This window comes from Triturus cristatus, chromosome 4_1 (assembly GCF_964204655.1).
Source record: "Triturus cristatus chromosome 4_1, aTriCri1.1, whole genome shotgun sequence".
NCBI classification, from domain to species: domain Eukaryota; kingdom Metazoa; phylum Chordata; class Amphibia; order Caudata; family Salamandridae; genus Triturus; species Triturus cristatus.
The window spans coordinates 742,837,284-742,861,195 of NC_140585.1; the positions used below are offsets into that span (position 1 = coordinate 742,837,284).

Sequence of the window (23,912 nt, forward strand, 5' to 3'; positions counted from 1 at the left end):
CCAACAACAGGTATTTGAGGAGCGTGAGATGGTGGGAAAAATGCTTGCAGGGCAAACAAGAACTAAACAAGAGAAAGCCTTAATATCTGAAATTATTGACCCAAAGACCCAAAATATCATTAAAGACAAAGATGACATAGCTCAAGTTTTTATGGAGCACTATTCACAGCTCTACTCTACAAAATACGAGGTAGGGGTAGACCTTATTCACAAATATTTTGTTGAAGTAATCTTCCTGTCTTACCCGGCCCGTTAGCTGATCAAGTTGAGCGCGATAGTTTGGTCGCAGTAATTTCAGATACGGTAAAATCAACAGCAGGGGTGAAGGCCTGTGGAGCCGATGGGTTCCCAATTGAATTTTATAAAATCTTTTCTAAAGAGTTGACTCCTTTTTTGGCTAAATTATTTAATGTAGTTAGATTAGGAGGCATGGTTCCTCCTAGTTTTAAGGAATCTATCATCACTTTTTTTCGCCATGCCAAAAATTTGGCTTTCCTGTCCGGATAATTAATATGCTGAATAACATCTATCAAGGTGCCCCAAGCCCGGGTAGTGGTTAATACCAATACGATAGGGGCAATTAATATTCTAAAGAGTTGACTCCTTTTTTGGCTAAATTATTTAATGTAGTTAGATTAGGAGGAATGGTTCCTCCTAGTTTTAAGGAATCTATCATCATTAGTTTCACCAAAAAAGGAAAGAACAATAAAGATGTCAACTCTTATAGACCGATTAGCCTCCTTAATGCTGATTTCAAGATTTTAATGAAAATATGGGCCCAACGTTTTACCCCCATTGCCCAGGTTTCAATCCATCCCGATCAGTCCGGTTTTGTGGCAGGGAGGTCTATGTCTTCAAATACCGGGTTTTTAATCCAGGCCCTCGATTTTGCTACAAATAATACATTTCCAACTCTAGTTACAATGGTCGATGCCGAAACGGCATTCGATCTGGTAAACTGGGATGCACTTTTTTCGGCATGCAAAAATTTGGCTTTCCTGTCCGGATAATTAATATGCTGAATAACATCTATCAAGGTGCCCCAAGCCCGGGTAGTGGTTAATGCCAATACGATAGGGGCACTTAATATAAATCGAGGAACCAGACAAGGCTGTCTGATGTCCCCCATCTTATTTACCTTTTTTATTGAGCCGTTAGCAATAAGAATTCGTGGAAACCCCGAAATCAAATCTCCAATAGTAGGAATGATGAAAATACAATTATTCGCAGATGATATAATTCTATATCTACAACCCGATAAACTAAATCTCGATCAGGCTCTACATGAATACAGTCAATTTGAGCTGATTGGTGGATATAAAATAAATCAAAACAAAACTGAGGTTTTAACACTGAATGTGGATTGTAATTTGTTACCATTAAACTTAAAATCCCAAGCCCTAAAAGTGGATCCTATTAGATATTTGGGTATTTATGTCTCCAATCAACTTGATCAATTATTTAGTTTGAAATATTCAGCGATGTGTAACAAAATAAAAATTTTGCTCGAGAGCTGGATTCTTTTACCATTAACTTTGATTGGCCGCGTACCACCTATTAAAATGGCTATACTGCCCTTATAGATTTTTCTCTTCATAAATGTACCGTTAAAGATTAATTCCTATTTCTTTAAAGAGATTGACTCAATGATCAGGGATTTTGTGTGGAATAAGAAAGCTTCTAGGGTTAAGCTGCCTATATTACAGCTGGGAATCTCTCAAGGGGGTCTAGCGCTACCAAATATTTGTGCTTACTACATGGCAGCGATTCTGGATCTCTCAGCGCATTTATTGGATCCTAATGGTTTGCTAGATACGTTTTTTTATGATAGAATGATACAGGAGGCAGGATCGCAAGTTCCTATTTTCTTAAAAACAGCTAAATTACCAAAAAAGACCCGATATAAGACTATGCAGGATTTCTCCGATAAACTACAGTCCTTTTTTAAACAGGTTGGGTTCGTTGGCTTTCATTTTTTGAAGTTAGAAGAGTGTAAGATTTTTGGGCTTCAAATCCATTCCACTAAGCTCAAGAGATGGATGGATTGTGGTCTAGGAGAATTGGGTTGCTTCCTTATCGCACAGAAACTCATTGCTTGGCAAGAGGTCTTAGATGGATCAGATAATCGACTGAAAACGGGGTTTCTAGAATATCTGCAGATTTCAAATTTTATAAATAAATATAACCTGTTGACATGTGGGAAACCACCGGCTCAGGCCAACACCCTTTATGAAGCCAAATTAAAAGGAGTAGGAAATTGGTATACCTTACTGAGTAAGGGTGAAGAGTCTCCTTTGGTGGAAGAAGTCCTGGCCAAAATAACCTGTGAAACTAATTGCTCCTTCTCAAGGCAGGAGTGGGAGCAGATTGCCCAATTAGGAAGTAAGGCCTTAGAGCTGCCAATTTTAAAAGGATGTCCTTTTTATCTCGCTGGCTGGCATACTTCACCCAAAAGCTCTTAATAAACGCTTCCTGGAAGTAGAAAATAAATTTTTCGTTGCCAGCTATGTGATGGGGGCGATTGGCTTCATATTTTTTATACATGCCCCAAGATCGAAATATTTTGGCGTAAGGTCTTTTCTTCAATGAGCCAGGGCATCGATAAGACGCTCGATCCTGAAGCCGAGGTGGCTCTCTGTGGCATCTCTACAAAAAGATCTGACTTGACCTAAGCCGAAGAGACATATTTCGTGATTTGTTCTCTAGTAGCCCGCTCCCTAATCCTCCAAATTGGAGGTCAGAGGTTATACCATCTTACTCAAAATGGGTGAATAAAATGCAGAGGACAAAAAGGTTTGAAGAAGCTTACTCCAAAAGAGTTGGGGCAACGAAAAAGTTCATCAAAATTTGGAAATTCTCCGATAACGAGTAGATTACGACCGCCACATAATTCTTTAGCACTCGACACTTTAAAATCTAAAAAAAAAAAAAAAATTGTAAAATTGTAGGACAGACACGTTTGCACTTTAATGTTGCATAGTTTTCTTCCTAAGCAGAATGTTTACTCATGTAAGAAGATACAACTTTATCGGGTGGGCTAAGGTTAGCTTCAACAAAAAGGCCCTGCTATATTTTAGCACTTTACACTGCTACTATCTGATCGAAATCGTGACTGTAGAAATAATAGCACTTAGCACTTTCTTGTTATTTATTTGTATGGATAGAATGTTTATCTAATTAACGATTATGACCTGGATTAGGGGGCAAAGTCTTATAACAACAATATTATATGCTTCAGGTCATCCCTGTTATATTTCAACACTTAGCACTGTTGGCACTTTAGTAATTTTGCTATTAGGAATATTGTCTTGCCTCTCCTGCTTTCTACTAGACTTCGCTTCCTGTTTTTTAAAAGTTTTATTCTGATCTCTGATTATTGTATATTGAATCAACTGCCCATCTGTTCTGCTCAATAAAAAAAAATAATATTAATTTGATCACAAAACATTCACATTTTACCACCACCTTCAGGTTGGTGGTAACCCATTTGCAAATTGAAAAGGGTCCTCAAGAGACCCCTTCCCCTTTGGCAATGGTGGCGAAAACATTTAAGAGCAGGCAGTAGTCCCACGGATCACTGCCTGCTCCTAAAAAAATAAACGAAAACTTTACATTTTTTTCTTTGAAATGCAACTTGTTTTACTTTACGAAAAATGGGCTGCATTTAAAAAAATGATTGCTTTATTTAAAAGCAGTCACAGGCATGGTGGTCTGCTGACCCTAGCAGGCCACCATCCCCATGATTTGAGAAATTCCTAGGGGTTCGCAAATTGCGACCTACCTCATTAATATTATTGAGGTAGATCAATTTGCAACCCCCTAGGAATCACTAAAGGAAACTCTTCGAGTTTCATACATTAGGACTAACGATTAGCTAATTGTGAGTCCCAGACAATCGCAGTTAGGTAATCGCTATTTCTAATGTTGATACATGTGGCCCTTAGTTTCTGTATCTGGCCCGTGTTCTATCGTGGTCAGCCTTAACTTGTGCCTAGGGACTGGTCAGATGCAACCGGATGACTGTGGTTGGCATTTTTACTTAAACATTTAGAAATTCATATCTCCAGTTCCCATTGTCATTTGGTGTTGGTTTTCTCATTAAAATTTACTCTATTTTTATAAATTGGAGTGGGACTTTTATTGTGCTGTGTTTTCTACTTTTTAACTGTTTTGATACTTATTAATGCTGTCAGGGCTGGACTGGGAACCAAAAGCAGCCATGGTAATTTTCTTGGACCAGTCCCTGGATAAGCACTGCCTGACCCCAGGAGACTGGACACGCTTGCTGCATTTGTTACTGGGTACCGATATTGCAGGACCGGTGCAAAACTGGCCCTCAGTAACAAAACCAGCCCCCAGCCTTCCAGGGAAATGCCTTACAGACAGTAAGGACAGTCCGGCCCTGAATGCTGTACACATTTCTCCTAAGTTAATGTTTTCGGCTTTGTGCTACATCTGCCAAGGATTGACCTCAGGTTTAAATTACTGAGACTTAACTGGACCTGGGAAAGAATAATGCCATTATTACTTGAAGAGGACCACCATTCACTTCATCTTATAATCCACTTTCTCACAGCTCTGTATTATTATTATAAACCTTTTCACTCTCACTATAGAACAGGTATTATAATCAAATGCCCCTGTAAAAGCGTTATTTGCCCTGTTTTTTTTTTATTTTTTTATTTTTTTTTTTTTGAAACCGTTTATTACAGTTTATAAAAGTTACAGGTATGGGCCTACAACCACACGGCCGGCCGCTAGAGCATCAGAAGCATATTACATACATACAGCAAAAAGTCTCTCAGCGGTGCACAGTAGGAGAACAGGGGTAATCAATGGTGCAGGCCACATAGCTCCATGCCCACAATACGGTTCCATTTTCTTAAAACAACACAACATCAACAAACTACAACCGCAAGGCAACCCGCGATCCAAAGTGACAACACTTGCTCCATAAGTGGGGGATCCAAACAGCAGCAAAACTCTGAAGAGGGGGACGGGAGGAGATCAGGGACTGGGGGACCGCGCGCCCGCGGCCGAGGGAGGGGGGCCATCTAGGGAGACGGAGCAGGCGAGGCAGCCGGTAGCAGTGGCGGCTCACAAATACCCCCGCGGTAGGCGTTCCAGGGGCCCCAGAGTTTCATCCACGCCCCAGGCTTACCCCTCGCCACATACACCACCTTTTCACGAAACATACACCAATCCATATGCTCTTTCCAGGCCGACACCGCAGGGGGCCTCTGGGATCCCCACAATTGAGCAATATCACGCTTAGCTATCATGTATCCCAGAGTCACCCACCGCGTCTGGGGGACCGAATAGTCATTAGGTTCCCAGACATTCAGCAAGCATCTCCTCGCTTCAGGCAGCAGCGCGACACGCGTGACCACTCGTAGAACCTCATGCACACCACGCCAGAATCGCTCCACCCTCGGGCACTCCCACAGTATATGCATGAAAGTCGCCAACGCACCACAGCCACGCTTACACATTCCATCACCGGCAAAACCCATACGTAGAAGCCTTGGCCCCGTCACGTAGACCCGGTGAAGGATCTTGAGCTGGACGAAACGAAGGCGAGCCGGGATGGCCACCTCTTTCGGAGAGGCCACCGCAGAAATCCAATCCTCGTCGTCCAGCTCCAGCCCGTCGGCAACCCAAGCCGCGCGGAGACTAGTCAGCAGGCACGATCTATCGTTGATCAATTTTTTGTATATGAGGGAGATCGTGCTGTCCGGGACATGGCCATCTAGCACTCTGTCCTCCAGGGGGGAAGACTCCGGAATGGATGCGACATCCGGGAAGACGGAGCCCAGCGCATGGCGGACCTGTAGGTACCGAAAGTACTCACTGCCCTGCAGCTGAAACTCCGCCTGCAGCGTCTCAAAAGTTTTGAATCCCCCCCTCGTCCAGAGATCTCCCACCGTGCTGATTCCGATCGTATCCCACTTCTCGAAGCCCTTCGACATCCACAGGGAGCCCAACCTCTCAGATGCATACAGCGGAGACGCTCGGGTCAAACGGTCCTTCCACCCCATAGCTGCATTAGCCGCGTGCCAGACACGCACCATGACACGCGTCGGTCCCGTCAAACGGGAGTCGGGCGCGCCAGAGTAGAGCGCTCGATTATAATCGCCACCGGGCAGAAGCATCCTGTCCATCTCAAATGCCGGGTTCAAGGCGGGCCCGTAAAGGCCATGATTAATTGCAGCTAGTTGGGAGGCCCAGTAATACCGTTTGATGTCCGGGAGGGCGACCCCTCCATCGTACCACGGGAGCGTCAATTTAGCCAGAGCAATACGCGGCCTCCCGTCCCAGAACAGGCGCCGCTGGAGGCCCTCCACCTCGCGAAAGTAGCGTGCCGGGACCAAGTCCATGGTATTCTGGAGGGCGTAGAGGAAGCGCGGCAGGGACATCATTTTAAATAAGGCCGCTCGGCCGAGCGGCGAGAGCGGCAAACGCCGCCAGCGCACCACGTCCTCCCTCAAACGCTGGAGGGGGGGCAGCAAGTTCCGCTCATAGCGGGCCTCCGGGTCAAGAGTGATATAGATACCCAGGTACCGGAAACCCTGGGAAGCAATCTGGATCGGACAGTCCCGTGGCAGGACCGGAGCCTCCCCGGAAAGCACATAGACACAGGATTTCGCCCAGTTGATGACCAGGCCTGAGTTGCGACCGAAGGAGCGCAAAACATCAACCAGGACGATCAGTGATTTGCGCGGGGAGGCGAGATACAAAAGGATATCGTCAGCATAGAGGGACACGCGGTCCTCATGCTCGGGGGTCCAGCGGAGACCACGGATAGAAGGGTGCCACCGCAGCCACTCCGCCAGGGGCTCCATGGCCAGGGCGAACAGGAGAGGCGACAGGGGACAACCCTGTCGCGTGCCCCGCCCCAGCGCGAATGGGGCCGACACTCGCCCATTCACCACCACCTGCGCCAACGGGCCCGAGTATAGCAATTTGACCCAGCTGACAAAACCCGGGCCGAACCCAAACTTCGCCAGCATCGCCCAGATATATGGCCATTCGAGCGTATCAAACGCCATGGTGGCGTCCAAGGACGCCAAGATGGCCGGCTCCCGCACAAATGGAACACGCGCGAGCACCCCATGTAAGCGCCGCAGATTAAGCGCCGTGTTGCGGTGTGGTATAAAGCCCGATTGGTCTTGGTGGACCAAATCGCCCACCACGCCAACCAACCGGTTGGCCAACACCTTGGCGAGGATTTTGGGCTCCGCGTTCAAAAGCGAAATCGGCCTATAGGATGTGACCCGCTCACGGGGCTTCCCCTCCTTATGGATCACCACAATTGTAGCCAGACGCTGGTCCGGCGGGAGGGAGCCCTGCGAGTGGGCCGCAAGGAACATCGCGCGCAGGTGGGGCGCCAGCACATCCGGGCGTAGCTTGTATAGCTCAATGGGAATACCATTGGGGCCCATGGCCTTGCCGGATGCAACCGAGCGAATAGCCGAGGCAATTTCGTCCGAGGTGGGAGGGGCGTCCAGCGAGTCCCTGCCCTCCACCGTAAGGGAGGGCAGTGCGATGTCCCGAAGCAGGGCATGGGAATCTTCCTCCGAGCAGGGAGAAACCGGGGAGTAAACTTCGCGGAAATAGTCCGCGAAGCAGGAGACAATGGCTTCCGGCTCGGTGACACACACTCCATCCACGCTCTCAATCAAAGGCACCACGCGGCTCGCTCTCTCCCTCTTATCCAACCACGCAATCAGTTTGCCAGCCTTGTCACCCACATCATACAATCGCCCCTGCTGCTCTCTACTGAGGCCCCTGGCCGCCTCCGTGACGAGGGCCCGATAGGCCGCCTGCTTTAAATGCAACACATGCAACTTGGCGTCTGTTACCCCGCTCCCCAGGTCACCCTCCAGTTCTGCAATTTCGGCCTCAACCCGGGTCACCTCCTCCCGCTCGCGCCGTCGGGCATTGGAAATAACGGAGAGGGCCTCCCCTCTAAGAACCACCTTGAAAGCCTCCCACAGGGAGATGGCAGACGGAACCGACCCCACATTCTCATCAAAATAGCGCTGTAAGGATTTGATCAAGTCGGCACGAATGGTGGGGTCGCGCAAATACCATGCATTAATCGGGGCCACCCTGCCATCCCCCCTCGGGAAGACATTGAAATGCAACAACAATGGGGAGTGGTCTGAGATACCCCGTGCCAAATGGCGCACCTCCCCCACCCTCCCTGCATGGGCCGCCGGGACAAGGATGTAATCAAGCCGCGAGAGGCTACCATGGGCCCCCGAGTGGAAGGTGTACTGTAGCAATCCAGGATGCTTTAAGCGCCAGCAGTCCACCAGGCCCAGCGTGTCTAAAAGGCCGGGCAGCCATGCCTGTGCCCGGGGGAGGTCCCTAGGGGGGTGGCGATCCATAGACCCGGAGGCAACCGCATTAAAGTCCCCTCCAACCACCAACAGGCCACTCGGAAGGTCCAGAAGGAGGCGCCCCAGGTCTGCAAATGTAGTGGCTTGTAACCCAGGCGGGACGTACACTGATATAAAGATAAACACTCTACCCTCCATTCGTCCCACCAGAACAGTGTAGCGTCCCCTCTCATCATGGCGCACCTCGTCAATCTCCAACGGGAGTGAGTTCTTGACCATAATACCCACCCCCCGCGAGCCCGAAGTGAAGCCGGAGTGGGCCGCCAAACGGTATCCCCGCCGATTCATTGCATGAAAGGTGTTACCTATAACGTGCGTCTCCTGCAGGAAGACAACATCTGGTGAAATACGTTTTAAGTACTGCAGGACCACACCACGCTTAATCCTATCCCCCAGGCCGTTAACATTCCATGACAACACAGTCAAATCCCTACCCCCCATCATACGTCAAAACAATCGGTCGTCCCCCACCGAGCATCTTAAAAACGACAAAACAGTTGCGGGTTTGCCTTGCGGTGCTAACAAACAACACACCCCCCCCACCCCCCGGTCCCAACAGAACTCCCCCCTCCCTGCACCCCTGCATGAGCCCAGACAGCCCCCCCAAAGTGCAGTGTGCCTGTCGCCCCATAGCTAAATACTAACTAGTCCCCCAGAGGAGGAGGGAAGCCCCCAGCAGACCCCACCCGACCTCCATGGGAGGGGAACATACGAAAGCAAAATATGGTAAAGGAACAACATCCCGAGCAAGGCCTATACAGTCACCCCTCAATTCTGATCCGGCGGGCCCTCCTCGCCAGCCGCGCCCCCCCCGCCCCGATCCCCAGGCAAAGTGTCTAACCAGTCCCCAGCCGCCTCGGGCCGGTCGAAGAAGTGCGTACGGCCATCCACCTCCACCCTCAGCTTAGCCGGAAAGAGCATCGAGTACTTGAGGTTTAGGTCCCTTAGGCGACGTTTAACACCAAGAAAGCTCTGTCGCTGCTTCTGGACCGCCGGAGTAAAGTCTGGGTAGAAGTGTACGTCCATGTTGTCCAGCCTGACCGGTCCCTGTTGCCTGGAGGTCTGAAGGATGGCATCTCTGTCCCGAAAGTTAAAAATCCGGGCAATAAGAGGCCGAGGCGGGGCAACGGTCTTAGGGCGGCCCCCGGGGACCCGGTGGGCACGCTCCACCGCAAAAAGCTTACTCAGCCCCCGGGGCTGGAGATGGGTCAGGATCAATTCTTCCACGAAGAGATCCGCCGCCTCCGCCTCTCGGCCCTCCGGCACACCAATAATACGGACATTATTCCTCCGGGCCCGACCCTCGGAATCCTCTAGCCGCCGGTCCATCAGGGCGCTCACCTGGCCAAGCCGGCGCACCTCCCTCTGGAGGGCCACCACGTCCGTCGTGAGGCTCGTAGTGGTGTGGGCCAGGGAGTCGACTCGGTCGTTTGTTTTTGACAGGTCTGCCCTCACAAGGCCCACATCCACCAGGACCGAGTCAATTTTTTGCGCCAAGGTATCAAAACGCTGGTCCACTGAGGCCTTCATCTCCGCGATGGCGCCCATGACGTCCCGGAGGGTCAGATCTGCCGGATGGGCAGGTGCCTCCGTCGGGCCCACCGGGGATGTCCGCGATGTCTCCGGAGAACCCTTCTGGAGCGTGTAGCGATCCATACTATTGGCCTGGTGCGCCGTGCCACGGCGAGTTGTCTTCATCTTCGCCCGGTCGCCATCTTGTCTGGTGGACATGCTGGCTCTTCCACCGTCGTGCCAAGATCTCCAAACGGGCCGCCACACCAAATCACGGGTGTCAGGGGGGGGGGCGGGGGCGACCACCGGGCCGCGGGACAACCCACCGCCGGCGGGTCAGCCGGGCACCTGGACAAGGCCACACCACCGCACCCCGCTCCGCAGCCCGACCCCGCTGGAAGCAAGGAGGGCGCAAAAGCGAAAGTGAAAGTGCGGGGTACGCGAGCCGCCCAGCCCCGCTCGCCGCTGTTATTCACTTTGTCCCCGGATCACCCCACTACTCCAATCCGGGGGGCCGGCGAGGAGAAGGCCGCAACCTTCGATCGATGCTCCCACCGGTGTTCGGGGTCCGATTCGAGCCCAAAAAACGGGCGGCGCCTCAGCTCGGGTTCCCCGACACAGTCCCCTCAACAAGGACAGGATAGCGCCAGGATTAATTCAGGAGGTCGCGGAGGTCCTCGGGAGCCTCGCACCTACGCGGCCATCTTGGTTGCGCGCTAGGCTCCTCCTCAGTTATTTGCCCTGTTTATTTAATTTAAATTGCACTTATTTCAGTGGCATAGCTAGGACTTGTGCCACTCGTGTCGCCGTGTCGGTCCCTGCGTTTGCTGCCCGCGGAAGCAGAATGTAAGAGTGGGGGAATGCTGACGATTCCTGCGTTCACCACTGCCTGCACCTGCCGCAGGTAAGAGCGGAGGGCCATCGCCAAAACTCATGCCGCCCAAGGCAGACGGCCCCCCCACCCCCCGCAGGCCCCCTTGCTACACCACTGACTTATTTCAGTCTTTTGTAAAGTGTTGCACACACCACATTACTTATGCCTCAGAGCAATTGGAGAGAGTATGGTACATGGTAGGTGTTCAAGAATCACTCAGTCATGAAGAATACAGCCAGATATGCATTCCATGTTTTATTAATGTAATTGTCTCCTTGCAGTTATGAGTTGATGAACAAGCTTTGATTCTTTCATTGTATAAACTGTTGGTATGTAGGACCTTGCCATGTAGTTGGTAAGTGTAAACGGTTGGTATTAGATATCTGACTGGTTAATGAAGCACTCTAGTGCCAGCACTTGGTTTCAGACCTCTTTTGCGGCTTACATTGTTCTTATAATGGGCATATAGGAAGAACATTATTCTCTGCATTACACAGAGCCTGTAGTTGCAGGTGTGGCCCACTGGCACTAATTTTTGTGGATTGGCTCCTAATTTCCTCAACAATCTGTGATCCAGAGCAAGAGGAAGAAAAATACAGAAACTGGAGAAAGAAGAAAGAAGAAGGAGATGGACTAAAGTGACAAAGGGGAAAAGTAGAGATGAAAAAGAACCTACAAGCATGAGATAAAGAGGTAGGGAGTGTCGGGTGGTGAATTAAAGAGGTGTGATGGAAAAATCAAGACTCCACAGCCTTAATATTGGACACCTGGGACAACGGATGCACCAGCTACTGGCATCTGAACAAAACTTTGGACCTCTGGACTTATTTCTTAACACATTAAGCACTGGCCTTAGGTGCTAGAAATGAGATGAGTGACTTTCAATGTAGTAGTCATAGCAGTGTGCATGAAATCTAAGTTCAGTGGTCAGACCTGTTTTGCTATACTCCAGGAAGGGTGTGAGGGATATCAGAAAACATATCTACCATTAGGCACTATTGTGTTGCCAAGGATCAAATGGCAAAATGTCCTATCTGTTTTTAATATGAGCTGCCATAGTTTTATACACAATGCATAAATACTTGTATATCTGAAAGGCTTGTTTCCCATTTGTATACAGGGTAAAATTCAAGTAAATGGACTAAACATTGTAGAAGCAGACGTCGCTGCAGACAATGGTCGGATTTACACTCTGGACGGTGTCCTGGTTCCTCCCTCCATCATGCCCATTCTGCCACACAGATGTGATTCGTCAAAGAGCGAAATGATCATGGTAGGAAAATCTTCTGTTTTGTGTTTTAGAATTGCATATTTAGAGAAAAACAGTGGAGATTTGTTGAAACTATTCATCTTGTAAATCTATTGTATTCATTATTCAGGGACTCACGCCCCTAAAGCAGTCTGTCTCCCCTGAGTCTTCCATCTCTCACTGATATAAATTGAGCCTGGGCTGGATGGGGCCCCCTTGAAAGGTTGGGGGCCTCCTAGAAGGTTGGGTGAATCACATCTACATGCTGGTGAGGCAGCAGGCAAGTGTTCGTGAGCAGTTCGCACATATCAGCACCTCTATTCTGATATGCGTTAAATTCTTGTTTCTGAGCATTGTGCGGGGGAGGAGAGTGAGACCAGTGTATGGGGGAGGAGAGGGAGGTCAGTGTACGGGGGAGGAGAGGGAGACCAGTGTACGGGGGAGGAGAGGGAAAGCAGTGTGTGGGGGAGGAGACGGAGATCAGTGTACGGGGGAGGAGAGGGAGAGCAGTGTATGGGGGAGGAGAGGGAGATCAGTGTACGGGGGAGGAGAGGGAGATCCGTGTATGGGGGAGGAGAGGGAGGTCAGTGGACAGGGGAGGAGAGGGAGATCAGTGTACAGGAAGGAGAGGGAGACCAGTGTACGGGGGAGGAGAGGGAGACCAGTGTACGGGGAGGAGAGGGAGGTCAGTGTTCGGGGGTGAAGAGAGAGACCAGTGTACGGGGGAGGAGAGGGAAGTCAGTGTACGGGGAGGAGAGGGAGATCAGTGTACGGGGAGGAGAGGGAGACCAGTGTACGGGGGAAGAGAGGGAGAGCAGTGTATGGGGAGGAGAGGAAGATCAGTGTACGGGAAGGAGAGGGAAACAAGTGTACGTGGAGGAGAGGGAGATCAGTGTACGGGAAGGAGAGGGAGATCAGTGTACGTGGAGGAGAGGGGGATCAGTGTATGGGGAGGAGAGGGAGACCAGTACACGGGGAGGAGAGGGAGATAAGTGCATGGGGAGGAGAGGGAGACCAGTGCACGGGAGGAGAGGGAGATCAGTGCATGGGGAGGAGAGGGAGATCAGTGTATGGGGAGAGGGAGATCAGTGTAGGGGGAGGAGGGAGAGACCAGTGTCACTGGAAAGGCAGGAGATGCTCTCCTTTGTTTGGCAGCCTGGACTCTCCTTGCTATTTGCGTGAATGTGAATTTGTGCTGCAATGTTTTCCTATTGGTGGTTGTTAACTCCTAGGGACCCATTGTTTAAAGCAAAGTACAGTAGCACAGAAGCATTTGATCATCTTGTGATGTCCCACTTGTCTGCTGTATCTACATTACATATTTATTGGAACTCAGCAAACTGCCCGCTAATATTATAAAACTTCAACTATGAAGTTTCAGGTTATGCCGCACCTGGTGGTCATCCACGTTTACAAGTCGTTGACTTGATAGAGGTGATCAAAATGTACACTTTTTGTCTGACTTGCATACAGTTTCTATTAGCAAGCATGCTCGATGTTATGTGAAATTCCATTCTTGCACCAACACATACATTTTGTTCTATACAATTTCTTCACACAGCACAGTGGGTACTGTGAAACTAATCCGCTTTAGAGCTCATTTTCTAGCATGCAAAGTCTCACAATGTATTTAGAAGGAAATCAGACTTTCAGTTTCAGGAGATGCGCCCCAACAGCAGGTATGCTTTAGCATTAGAAATATATCTTTGCTCTAGAATAAAAATAATGTTATATATACCACAGAGCTCTACTAGTTTAATTATTTAATGGAATGAATTATGGCACTTTTGTTCCTGCTAACTAAGTCACTGAAAGTGACCACATTTGAGGAAGGGTCATTGGGCCAAATGGCTTGATGTTAGGTCGGTGTGTGATGTAAACTGAGACAGAGCATCAAGGCATATGGTTGCATAAGGACACACAGTAAACTATGCATTGGTATGGACAATGGATAGTTTAAAAAAGGAACCGGGTAGGATTTGTACCAGTACATGTAATTTTAATATTTTCATTCAGTATAAACAGTGACGAAACGTTGACGTCCTTTCAACAGTTTATTAAAGCTTAGAAGTTAACAAACTAATTCAGTGATGTTAAGATATCATAGACTACTGAATGTTCAGAAAATATGTCTTAATTAAGAAAGTCGATAAAAGTTTAAATAATCCCAACACTGGTAGATCTCCTACACTGGGGCGTAAACTGTTGGTGGTGTGTTAGTTGAGGAAGGCATGCACATAAGGTGGAAGGAGTGCCAGGCTGTGTGAGATCTTCTTACCTCGTGGAGGCTGGAGAAATTGGATGTCCTTGGCAACAACTCCTGCATGCTGGGATCTGCAGGGTGCGATTCAACATGGGTCGGTTACTCGCCCCCCTGGAAACAGAGGATGGACTCTGCCTATAGAATGAAAGCTGTGAGTGAAAGGGAAGAAAATACCCGAACTAACAGAGACAAACCAGGGATCTGTATTAAAGTATTAACAGTTCTGCATTTATGTAAAATATAATATTGTCGTTTTTTTCCTTGATTGGTCAATACTTTAGTTAAAACATCCACCATAGAGACCACCTCAACGGTGGCCGTGACACTCTAGTCAGAGGCACCGGGTTTCCCAGTGGGTTGTTTTTTGGTTGCCTGGATTACTTTTGATCTTTTATGAACAACAGTAACACATCCAACATTCTGATGAAAGAGATCTCCTCTTGTCTTTCAGGGATCCTGTGCTAACTGTGCTCTGCTGTATAAAAGCGTCTGTCCCAATGATTCCATATCTACGGTAAGCACTGTTTTCCTTTTGATAAATCTGCATGCAGTTTGTTGCTGTTGTTTTTTTATTTACCTTTTGCAGTTTTGTAAATTATAGAGCGGATTCCACCAGGTCTAAGATTACCAGACACAATCATACATAGGAGATATGCAAATCTAACTAAAAATGACTGTTATATATTATTATAGTTCCACATGTAGTATAGTGAGGTGGTGACTGCCTGCAGAGCGTGGGGCATGGCCAAAGACCGCAGATGTGCCAATGATAGGTCCATTATAGGGGGGACCCTGGACAGATGCATAGAGAGGTGTAGTAATGACGTTCAGGTGAAAGAAAATAATGCTGATCGGCTAAAGAAGTCTCCCAATCAGATGTCGCCTGAGAAAGCGACAGAAGTGAAAATGTCACCTTGCAAGGGGACGTTGACGTAGGAAGAGGCAAGGTCTGGGAACAAGCTGTGGATGGGAACATGTATTTGATAATGGTGTGACATTCAGGGATCTTTAGTTGTCATTTGCTCAGATGTTTTGCTCAATTGTGACTTTGAAGTGATGTTAAGGGCTGCGTTGTTTTGGGAGTCAGAAATGGGTATATTTCAAAACAGTATCAAAAGCAGTGAAAACAACTAGAACAAGCAGAAGAATCACAGGACACATTTTATATATAGAGATTCTTTATTATGTCGTTTTCCACAGTGACAGTGCGACAAAGCCCATGATGTAGGCCACTGATACAAAAGAAATAGCCGAATATATGTTACACTAAACAGAAAGGTGTCTATGGAGTCCATGAGAAGTGAAGTGTTATAAACATTGTCCCCCAAATGGACTTTAGCTTCTGGCGGCAGTAGACAACATTCAGAGCACGTGACCTGGAATGGGTGGGGCTGTTCCTATGACAAAGGCACTGAAAAGTCCAGCCAGAGGTGAGGAGGGTCCTTGTTGATCATAGGACTGCACATACTTATGCACTTAGCTCTTACTGAAAATGTCTTCAGATATGAGGAGCAAATGTACTTGCAAGTCCATGGGACTTCCATGGGCAGTACATTTGCTCCTAGCATAGCGTGCCTCTACATGGGCCATTTTGAAGACCAACATATTTGGCCCATGAATCCTTACACTGATAACATCTGTAAGTGGTATCGGTATATCAATGACATCTTGGTCATATGGAAAGGGGACAGAACCACTCTCAACAATTTCTTGGAGTGGGTGAACCAACTTAACCCACACCTCCGGTTTACCATGACCATGACTAACGAACAAGTTTCTTTCTTGGACCTCACCCTAAAAGCCTGGGGAGGCACACTTATCAGTACTCTCTATACCAAGCCAACCGACCGCAACAGCTTGTTAAAATTTGATAGTGCACGTCCACGCTCCCTGAAAGAATATCTACCGGTCAGTCAATTCCTTAGGGTCCGCCGAAACTGCGTTGACCTCAAAGTTTTTTTAAAAAGAGGTGGAGATACTCACTTCGAAACTGAAACAAGAGGCATATGCCCCAAGAATCATAAAAAAGGCAAAAAAGAGATCATGCAACACCCCAAGGGAAGCCCTTTTGAAAACCCACCAGAAAGGGAATATTGACAAATTGATATGTGTTACATCATACAACTCTTCCTCTAGCAGCATGAAAAAGATCATAAATAAAAAGTGGCCCATACTATGTTCCAAGACACTTAGCTTTGAAAAGCCGATGTTTTCATTTAGGAGGAATAAGAGTGTGAAGAACACCTTAAGACACACGAACACACAGAGACCCAAAAAAGATAACCAACTGACACTATGGAGCAATCCACCAGTTGTGGGCCTTCATCCATGTGTGTCGTGTGTAATCTGCCCCTCCACTGCCCACACTAAACAAATAGACCTTGGCATGACATACCCTGGGAACAAAGGACATTCACGAACTGTAACACCGACAATGTGGTTTATCTGATTAAGAGCCCATGCGACTTATGTTATGTTGGCACAACTAGCCGGAAGATCAAGGTACGCATAAGTGAGCACAGGAGCACAGTTAGACTCTCCGTCTCGGCCACTAAACTCACTGCCCACTACCTAGAGAAAGGACATGAAGATACCAACATAAAGTGGACCATCATTGAAAAAGTAAAAGCAGTAGGGAATCTCATAAAAAGACTCCTAGAATGCGAACAGAGATGGGTCTACTTTTTGCAGACCCATAATACAGGACTCAATGATTCAATACCGTGGAGATAACCACGGTTCTGTTTCTCATATACAGTACTGAACATCCGTATCCACTAATGTCCGTTTTTATACCTCTCAATAAAGTTAGCGAGGTTTAAATATTTAAAAAAAAACATTTTAAAACTCATCTCTCCTTTGCAGTATATCACACAATTCCATCTTGAATAGAACAGCCAAATTACGCTGCCGGACTCGTAATCCATATACCTACAATGGGTTCATTGTCATTCACTTTATTTTTCTTCCAATCAGCTGGCTTTTCCACACTAGCGAGATAGCCACTCCCAAATCGCCATCTTTATACCGCTCAAATAAGTCGGCAAGGTTCAAACTCGGACTCGTAATCCACTAACTTACATTTAGTTTATTGTCATTCTCTTATTCACCATTATCAGCTGGCTTTTCACGCTAACTTGCGTGATAGCCACTTCCTTATCGCCATTTATCTCCAATATGACTACATATCCCAGCATCCATACGTGATGCGCACTACGCGCGCAGCGCGACCTGAGAGACACACACATGACCACTCCCAAGGGGCGTGCTCTAATGCAACTTGCCGCGTATTACTCATCCTTTTAAACTGAGACCGGCCACTACTGCTAGCGCAAGCCCGTGGACCCGCTTTGACTAGGCTAAGCAGTGGGGCAGGACCCTTGACGCAGTGAGTACACGGGGCCTTTCTGATGCCTACAGCAGGTATGTGGAGCCATTACCATTTGAATGGCGAGAGACTCAGTCAGTTTCATGTACTTTTGTTTTGATTTCTTCTTTCCTCTCCTCTATCCCCTGATCTCGTCCTGTTTTAAACAATAATACAGTGTGACTAAAGGGCTACCCCTCGCCGTGAGGTCCCCAGTGACTCAGTATCTCTCCCAAGGAGGGATGAGGACGTTTTTATGTAAATGATGTGAGAGTGTGATTAACCACGACGATTGATAGCAACATTTAGCTGTATGTTTGAGCGACACAGGCGTTTTTTTCAAACTGAGCATGCACAAAACTCATGTATAGAGACAGCATGTGAATTATTTCGCCACCACACCAGTCTCACGATTTAGCCTGAGTGTGGTAATGTTATGTGATAATAGTTTCACATACCATTTTGAGGATTTGATTGCAGCATCCACAGTTTTCATCGGTGCATTAGCAATCACTACACATTGGGAAGCATTATCTTGTATATATATGATACACTATGAATTAGAATGTTGTGTCTTTTTATCTTTTTCAGATGGAGATAAATTATCTGTATACTCGGTCATAAGGAGCAGCTACCTGCCCTTATATATAAAAAAAAAGTAGGATAGGGACCACCATCCTCTGTATCCTTCCAGGGAAGTTTGTTTCTCATGCCCTGATGAAAGTCCGGGACCTTTACAGCCTTATCTGGACAGAAACATGTTGGCATTAGGGTCATAGGACCATAATACACCCATTGACCCTATTTTACTTGTTTTTTAATATCCTTGACAGATCCACCAATAAAGGGATACCGGGATCTGTCTCGGTTTTATCTCTTATACTCCCCCTGGCCGAAATATCATCAAGAGCTCCCGGGAAAACGGTCGAGCCCACCCTGACTTGTAGGCGTCCGGGTGACCCGATGATGAAGCATGACACCACTAGGGTGTGTGAGGGAAACTAAAACAAAAGGAACTGATTTCCTTCCCCACTGCCTAGTGGGTATAGGTTCATCTCTTCATCAGGTGACTTCCCCGTTTCTCTGAGTCCAGGTTACTTGGACTCCGTTCACACCGTTTGGAGTCTTTATTGTGGTTTAGTGATTACATGGGAGGACGTACTCCTGCGTGTAAAATCGTCCCAAGCCCCTACGACACAGGAAAGTCCTCTTTCCCTGTGTTCATATTCTTCAGCATACATGGTAGTCCATCATGGTCTATAAGCTGCATGTAAGTAAAACACCTTCATTGTGAAGCTAAATGGCCACCTGGATAAATCAAACCCAAATACTCCCAAGAAGCCTAACGCATTTGCAATCACTCACTGGTGATGCTGGCAGGTGATACGCGTGTCAAGCGCATCCTGTCACTTATTTCACAACTCTCCTAATTGTGCCACCAACTAACTCCTATCGGTCCCCTGTTCTTTTACATAATAATACATCTTGATAGAAAGGAGCACCGGTGGTACAAATCACCCTATCACCGCCGCATCGAGGTTACCATACTGTGTTCAAGCACCAACATAAGAACAATAACTTAAATTGAAGGGAGACAAAAACTGTAAAGTCGCTTAGACAGAAGAAAAGTGTGTGTTATGCTGTGTGTTGCATTAGTTGCTATGCTGTAATACTTGCTAAAGGCGTTTTATTGTGGTGTGCTTCTTAAATAGGCAGTTTTGTAATGAGCTCCTTGCTCAACCTAAAGATATCCCCCTGTTCACTTTAGTAGCTGCTCGGGTTCACTCAGTGATCCTCGCTTAGTTTGTTGATATTAGTCCTCGTCTTGGGCACTGATAACCTGCTACTGCATGAAGCGATGCAATGCTATGGTTTTCAAGGAAGAAAAAAGCAATTCTGAACCCAACTGAACCTGCAAATTCCTGATCCATGTCTTTAGTCCCTACCAAACTCCTGGAGCAGCGAGATTTTGCTCAACATGTGCAGTGTGCAGAAGATCACACTGTTCTGGACATATTACAGGTTTGAATAAGGGGCTGAGATAAGAAAAATTTGTTTTGTCCTCTGTCTGCTCGATGAAGTAAGAATTGTGTTGGTGTCGGGTGTTCATCCTTTTAGATCTCTTGGCGGCCTCTGATACCGTCTCCCACCAATTGCTGTTGAGATATCATACTGAGGTGGGCATTCAAAGCACATTGCTGATTTGAGTGGGCAATTCTTATCCAACCATGCATAAAGTGTGGATTTGGCAACTTGGGAATGCCTCAAGGATCGGCATTCTCCCTCTACTTTAAATCTCTCAACCAGGCCTTTATGTTTTATAATCATATGGTGCGATTTAGCCTTTTAAGCCTGGAAAATTAGAGGTGCGAGAAAGCCAATGCCCCGTAATCTGCCATCCAATCAATATTGCTGTAAACCTACTTTTGAGTGTCTTCTTAACCTGAATCTTAACAAAACAAAAATCCTTCTTTAATGCAATATGTAATATTTCAGCATCTTTTTTTTTGCTTTATTTCAGGAACTCTTTTTACGTAATTGTTTTTATGCAAACACAGCCAGCATGTCACTTGTTCTGCATTTTCCAAGAAGGGGCTGTGCTCGGCACTGCAATGCAACTGTAAAGGTGAGTTTGTTTTTTGTTAGAGCAGCTGCAAGTTATGTGAGCATAGTGAATTTTGGCTCTGAGCTACAAACACAGAAACATGTTAACACTGCTACCATAAATACCATATCTACTTATTCATGCCATTTTGCTAGAGGAAAGGCAGTTCTTTCAAGACTTGAGAGCAGTGAAAGGTAGAAGCTGGGTTATAGGACAGGATTGAGAAGGTAAAAAGATCCAGTTTAGTAAACTAGGGGGAACTGATGGCCTTAAAGACTGGCAAGATTTTCCATCCATGTGCAACCTTAATGGAGAAAAAAGGAATACGAGCAAACAAATGGCGCGTTATGAGCACAATATTGATGGATATATCTGGAACCAAATGCATGGCTGTAGAACGAAAATTCCAAAGTCTGGAAGTGGCAGGAGAAAATGATTACGAGGCGGCTTGGACTGTCTTGAATAGAGAATTGGAAAAAATGAGGAGTGTCTTTGCTGGTGGTTTTAAGATAGTCTTCTCCCACCATGTATTCATTTGACAAGGTGTTTGTAGTTTGTCTGCCTTAGAACTAATGTAAGAGAATATGCAGGCAGTGGAGGTCTTTATTGTAGTTACTTTAGATTTTCAGGGTGTCAGAGGGGCATGGCTAGGCATTCAGGATAGTTGCCAGGACAAGTAAAGAAAGAGGGACACCTATTAGCTGAAAATTGCCATAATCAAGTTTTCCAAGTCATAAAGCATAGAAGTTATGCTTAGAACTATCCATGTTAAGCTAAAATGTGTCATGGGTATTTACTGTTCCATCCCTAATATTTATAAAGTAAGACCCATGACAACTTGTTATAGGTAAACTTGGAAATTTGGACATCTGTTACAAATTGCAACTGATGGAGAATGTGACAACAGAATGCTCCTAAAATCACTCAGACCATATGTCACTAGTTGTCTCTTCATAGAGTGTCAGTGGCAGAGCACTTGAAATGTAAACCACTGTGTCTAGCCCACAGATTGATCCTTGGGTATGAACCAGTCCCCTTGACGGTTTGCTTTCCACATTATCATCTTACGCATCAGCTGCAAACCGCCACTTTGAACATCCTATCCTTTAAGAAAAAATACTAGAGGCAGGGCGCGGGAGCATGACCTTTTGTAGATAACATCCACACTCTGGATTGCGTTTATTCTGAAAATATAGAGTAAGCCAACCTGGTGGAAATGTAGGAGGGCACTGAAAACACAGCTGTAGCCCCACTAACTCCAGTTCTTCATATTTGAGGATTTTGTTTAGCACCAAAATGTCCAAAGGCAGATTCTGGGTCTAGAAAAGCCCCAAAACATACATAACATAATTTCAAAATGTGTGTTGCTCCCCTTTCTTATAACTTATCTAGTGCTACAAATTTAGTTACTTGTAACAATCTCCTCTGCATGCAGTATGGCACACTCACAGAGGTACAGTTAAGAAGCATACCTTCTAAGAAGATAAAAGTGACCCTAACTTGAGATAATATTCTCATTACCAATGCACCAGTGGTGAGCGTTTTTTTTTAATAAGTCACACATGCATTCTGCTTGCCCATGCACTATCTTCATAGGATTAGGAAAGAATAACTTGACACGTAGACTACGTCTAGTGTATAATTTTCTGACTCAAAACTGCTGAACAAGATTTTTTTATTCATGAAACAATCTGGTACACATAAGTGTCACAGTCATCAGAAGGGAATGTCTCCTGGCTCTGCATTCCATGCACTGTCTTATATATTAGAATGTAGAACCAGTGACATGATACATTTTACTACCACAAGAACTAGGTGACAAAATACCAATACTTCTATAACATTACACACAAGTTCACCCAACACAACACATCTTCCTCTTCTTACACTGAAATGGAGAAAAAAGAAAAAATCTAATAGAAAATTACGCACACACAAAATCATTTATTTGCAGACATAACCCTTCCTCCTTCCTCCTTGCTGTACCATCCATCACCAGACAGGCAAACACAGGTCCCATTGGACTACCTGGTATTTTCAGACACTCACTAGCACTGCTCAATCCAGCTTCTTCCCTAGCAGGATGACAACAGCCACGGGTTGTATAACAAAATATTGACAACAGAAATATTGGCAAAGAATAGCAAGGACACAAATATCAACTTTACATATTTTGTATGTAGATTCAAAATATCGATAACAAAAATATCGAAGACTATAATTTCATCACACATAGGTAAGTATATATAATTTTAACTATTATGCATTACCTTAACTTTATAAATTATAATACATTAAAAAACTATATACTTTTAAAACATATTAAAAATGTATAACATACAAATGCAAAATAAAAATATATACATTAAAATATTGCAAAAAAGTTAACAAATAAAAACATTATGCAAACATAAATAATAAAAAATACTAATACAAATAATTATAATTACAAACACTACATATAAAAGAAAAAAACAAATGTATAAAATAACATTAAAATGAAAACAAAACCAACAAAAACAAATATAGAAACAATGTACACTAAACTTTCTTTTAAAATTTAAAAGAAAATTAATTTTATTAAAACAACTTAAAAAACATATAAACAATTAGACTTGGAGGGCTCAAATTCACTCATTCCAGTCTGAGAAGCAGTAGGTAAAGTGTTGGACTTTAGAGGGGTGAGATCTACTATTGCAACCATGTCCTAAGCAACAATAGCAAAAGTGTTGGACTCTGGAGGGGTTAAATTTATTATTTCCACTCCAACATAAGCAGCTGTAGGGAAAGTGTTGGACTTTGGAGGAGTTAGATTTACTCTTCCCACTCTGACATAAGCAACAATAGGGAAAGGGCTAGACTTTGAAGGGGTCAGGTTTGCTATTCCTACTCTAGCTTAGGAAACAAAAGGGAAAGTGTTGAACTTTGAAGGGATTGTTTGAAACAATATTTTGGTGGAATACTATTAGCAGCACTGGCACTGTCCACCAAAGCTTCAGGAACAAAAGGAACTGCAGTAATTTATGCTCTCCATTACTCTCACATCGATCATCGCATTCTTGATCTCCGACTTTGTCATCACTCAACACCAGACAATCCCAATTTTCTCTGTCAATCAATTTGCATTTCTGCTGTGCACCATGGATCTCTTTCAGAACGCAACACCATTCAAATGCTAGACTGTACCACCTTCAAACAATACAGCATCCCGCATGACTTTAAAATCTAGCATTGTGGACAAAGAAACAGCCACCAAATTCATTTTGGCATTCACATAGTCAATTTTGTACACATACTCTTGCAACCTCACCAGAAATCTAGCCAAATATGCTGTTGCTTTGCACAATGCCTCCGTAGTCGATCATTTGGTAAATGGTTTATGATCACAAGGGGTCATTACTGGGCTGCTCCATACAAATGTCCTACAATGCTCCAAAGACGATGTTAAAGCCTCACGGATCATGACTGAGTATTTCTCTTCTCCCGGGAACAGTGAATGTGATGCAAAAGCTATAACCCATTCCTGGCCCTTATTATACCTTTTACTCAGCACAGCACCCATTTACATATTGCTGGCACCAGTAGTAATAATGTTCTCCATCTTCAGTTCAAATCCTTAAAGAGGAAAAGCCAAGCA

The 23,912-nt window shown here is 45.8% G+C and overlaps 1 protein-coding gene across 1 annotated transcript in view; it reads left to right on the top strand.

The window, feature by feature from the left end:
- Window positions 1-23,912, top strand: part of LOC146855449 (stabilin-2-like) — a 1,111,419-nt gene that overhangs the window by 367,733 nt on the left and 719,774 nt on the right. Inside the window, exons 18-20 of the mRNA XM_085653245.1 lie at window positions 11,912-12,064; window positions 14,755-14,817; window positions 20,192-20,296. Of these exons, the coding sequence (XP_085509371.1) occupies window positions 11,912-12,064; window positions 14,755-14,817; window positions 20,192-20,296 (321 nt within the window). The remainder of the gene's footprint in view (window positions 1-11,911; window positions 12,065-14,754; window positions 14,818-20,191; window positions 20,297-23,912) is intronic.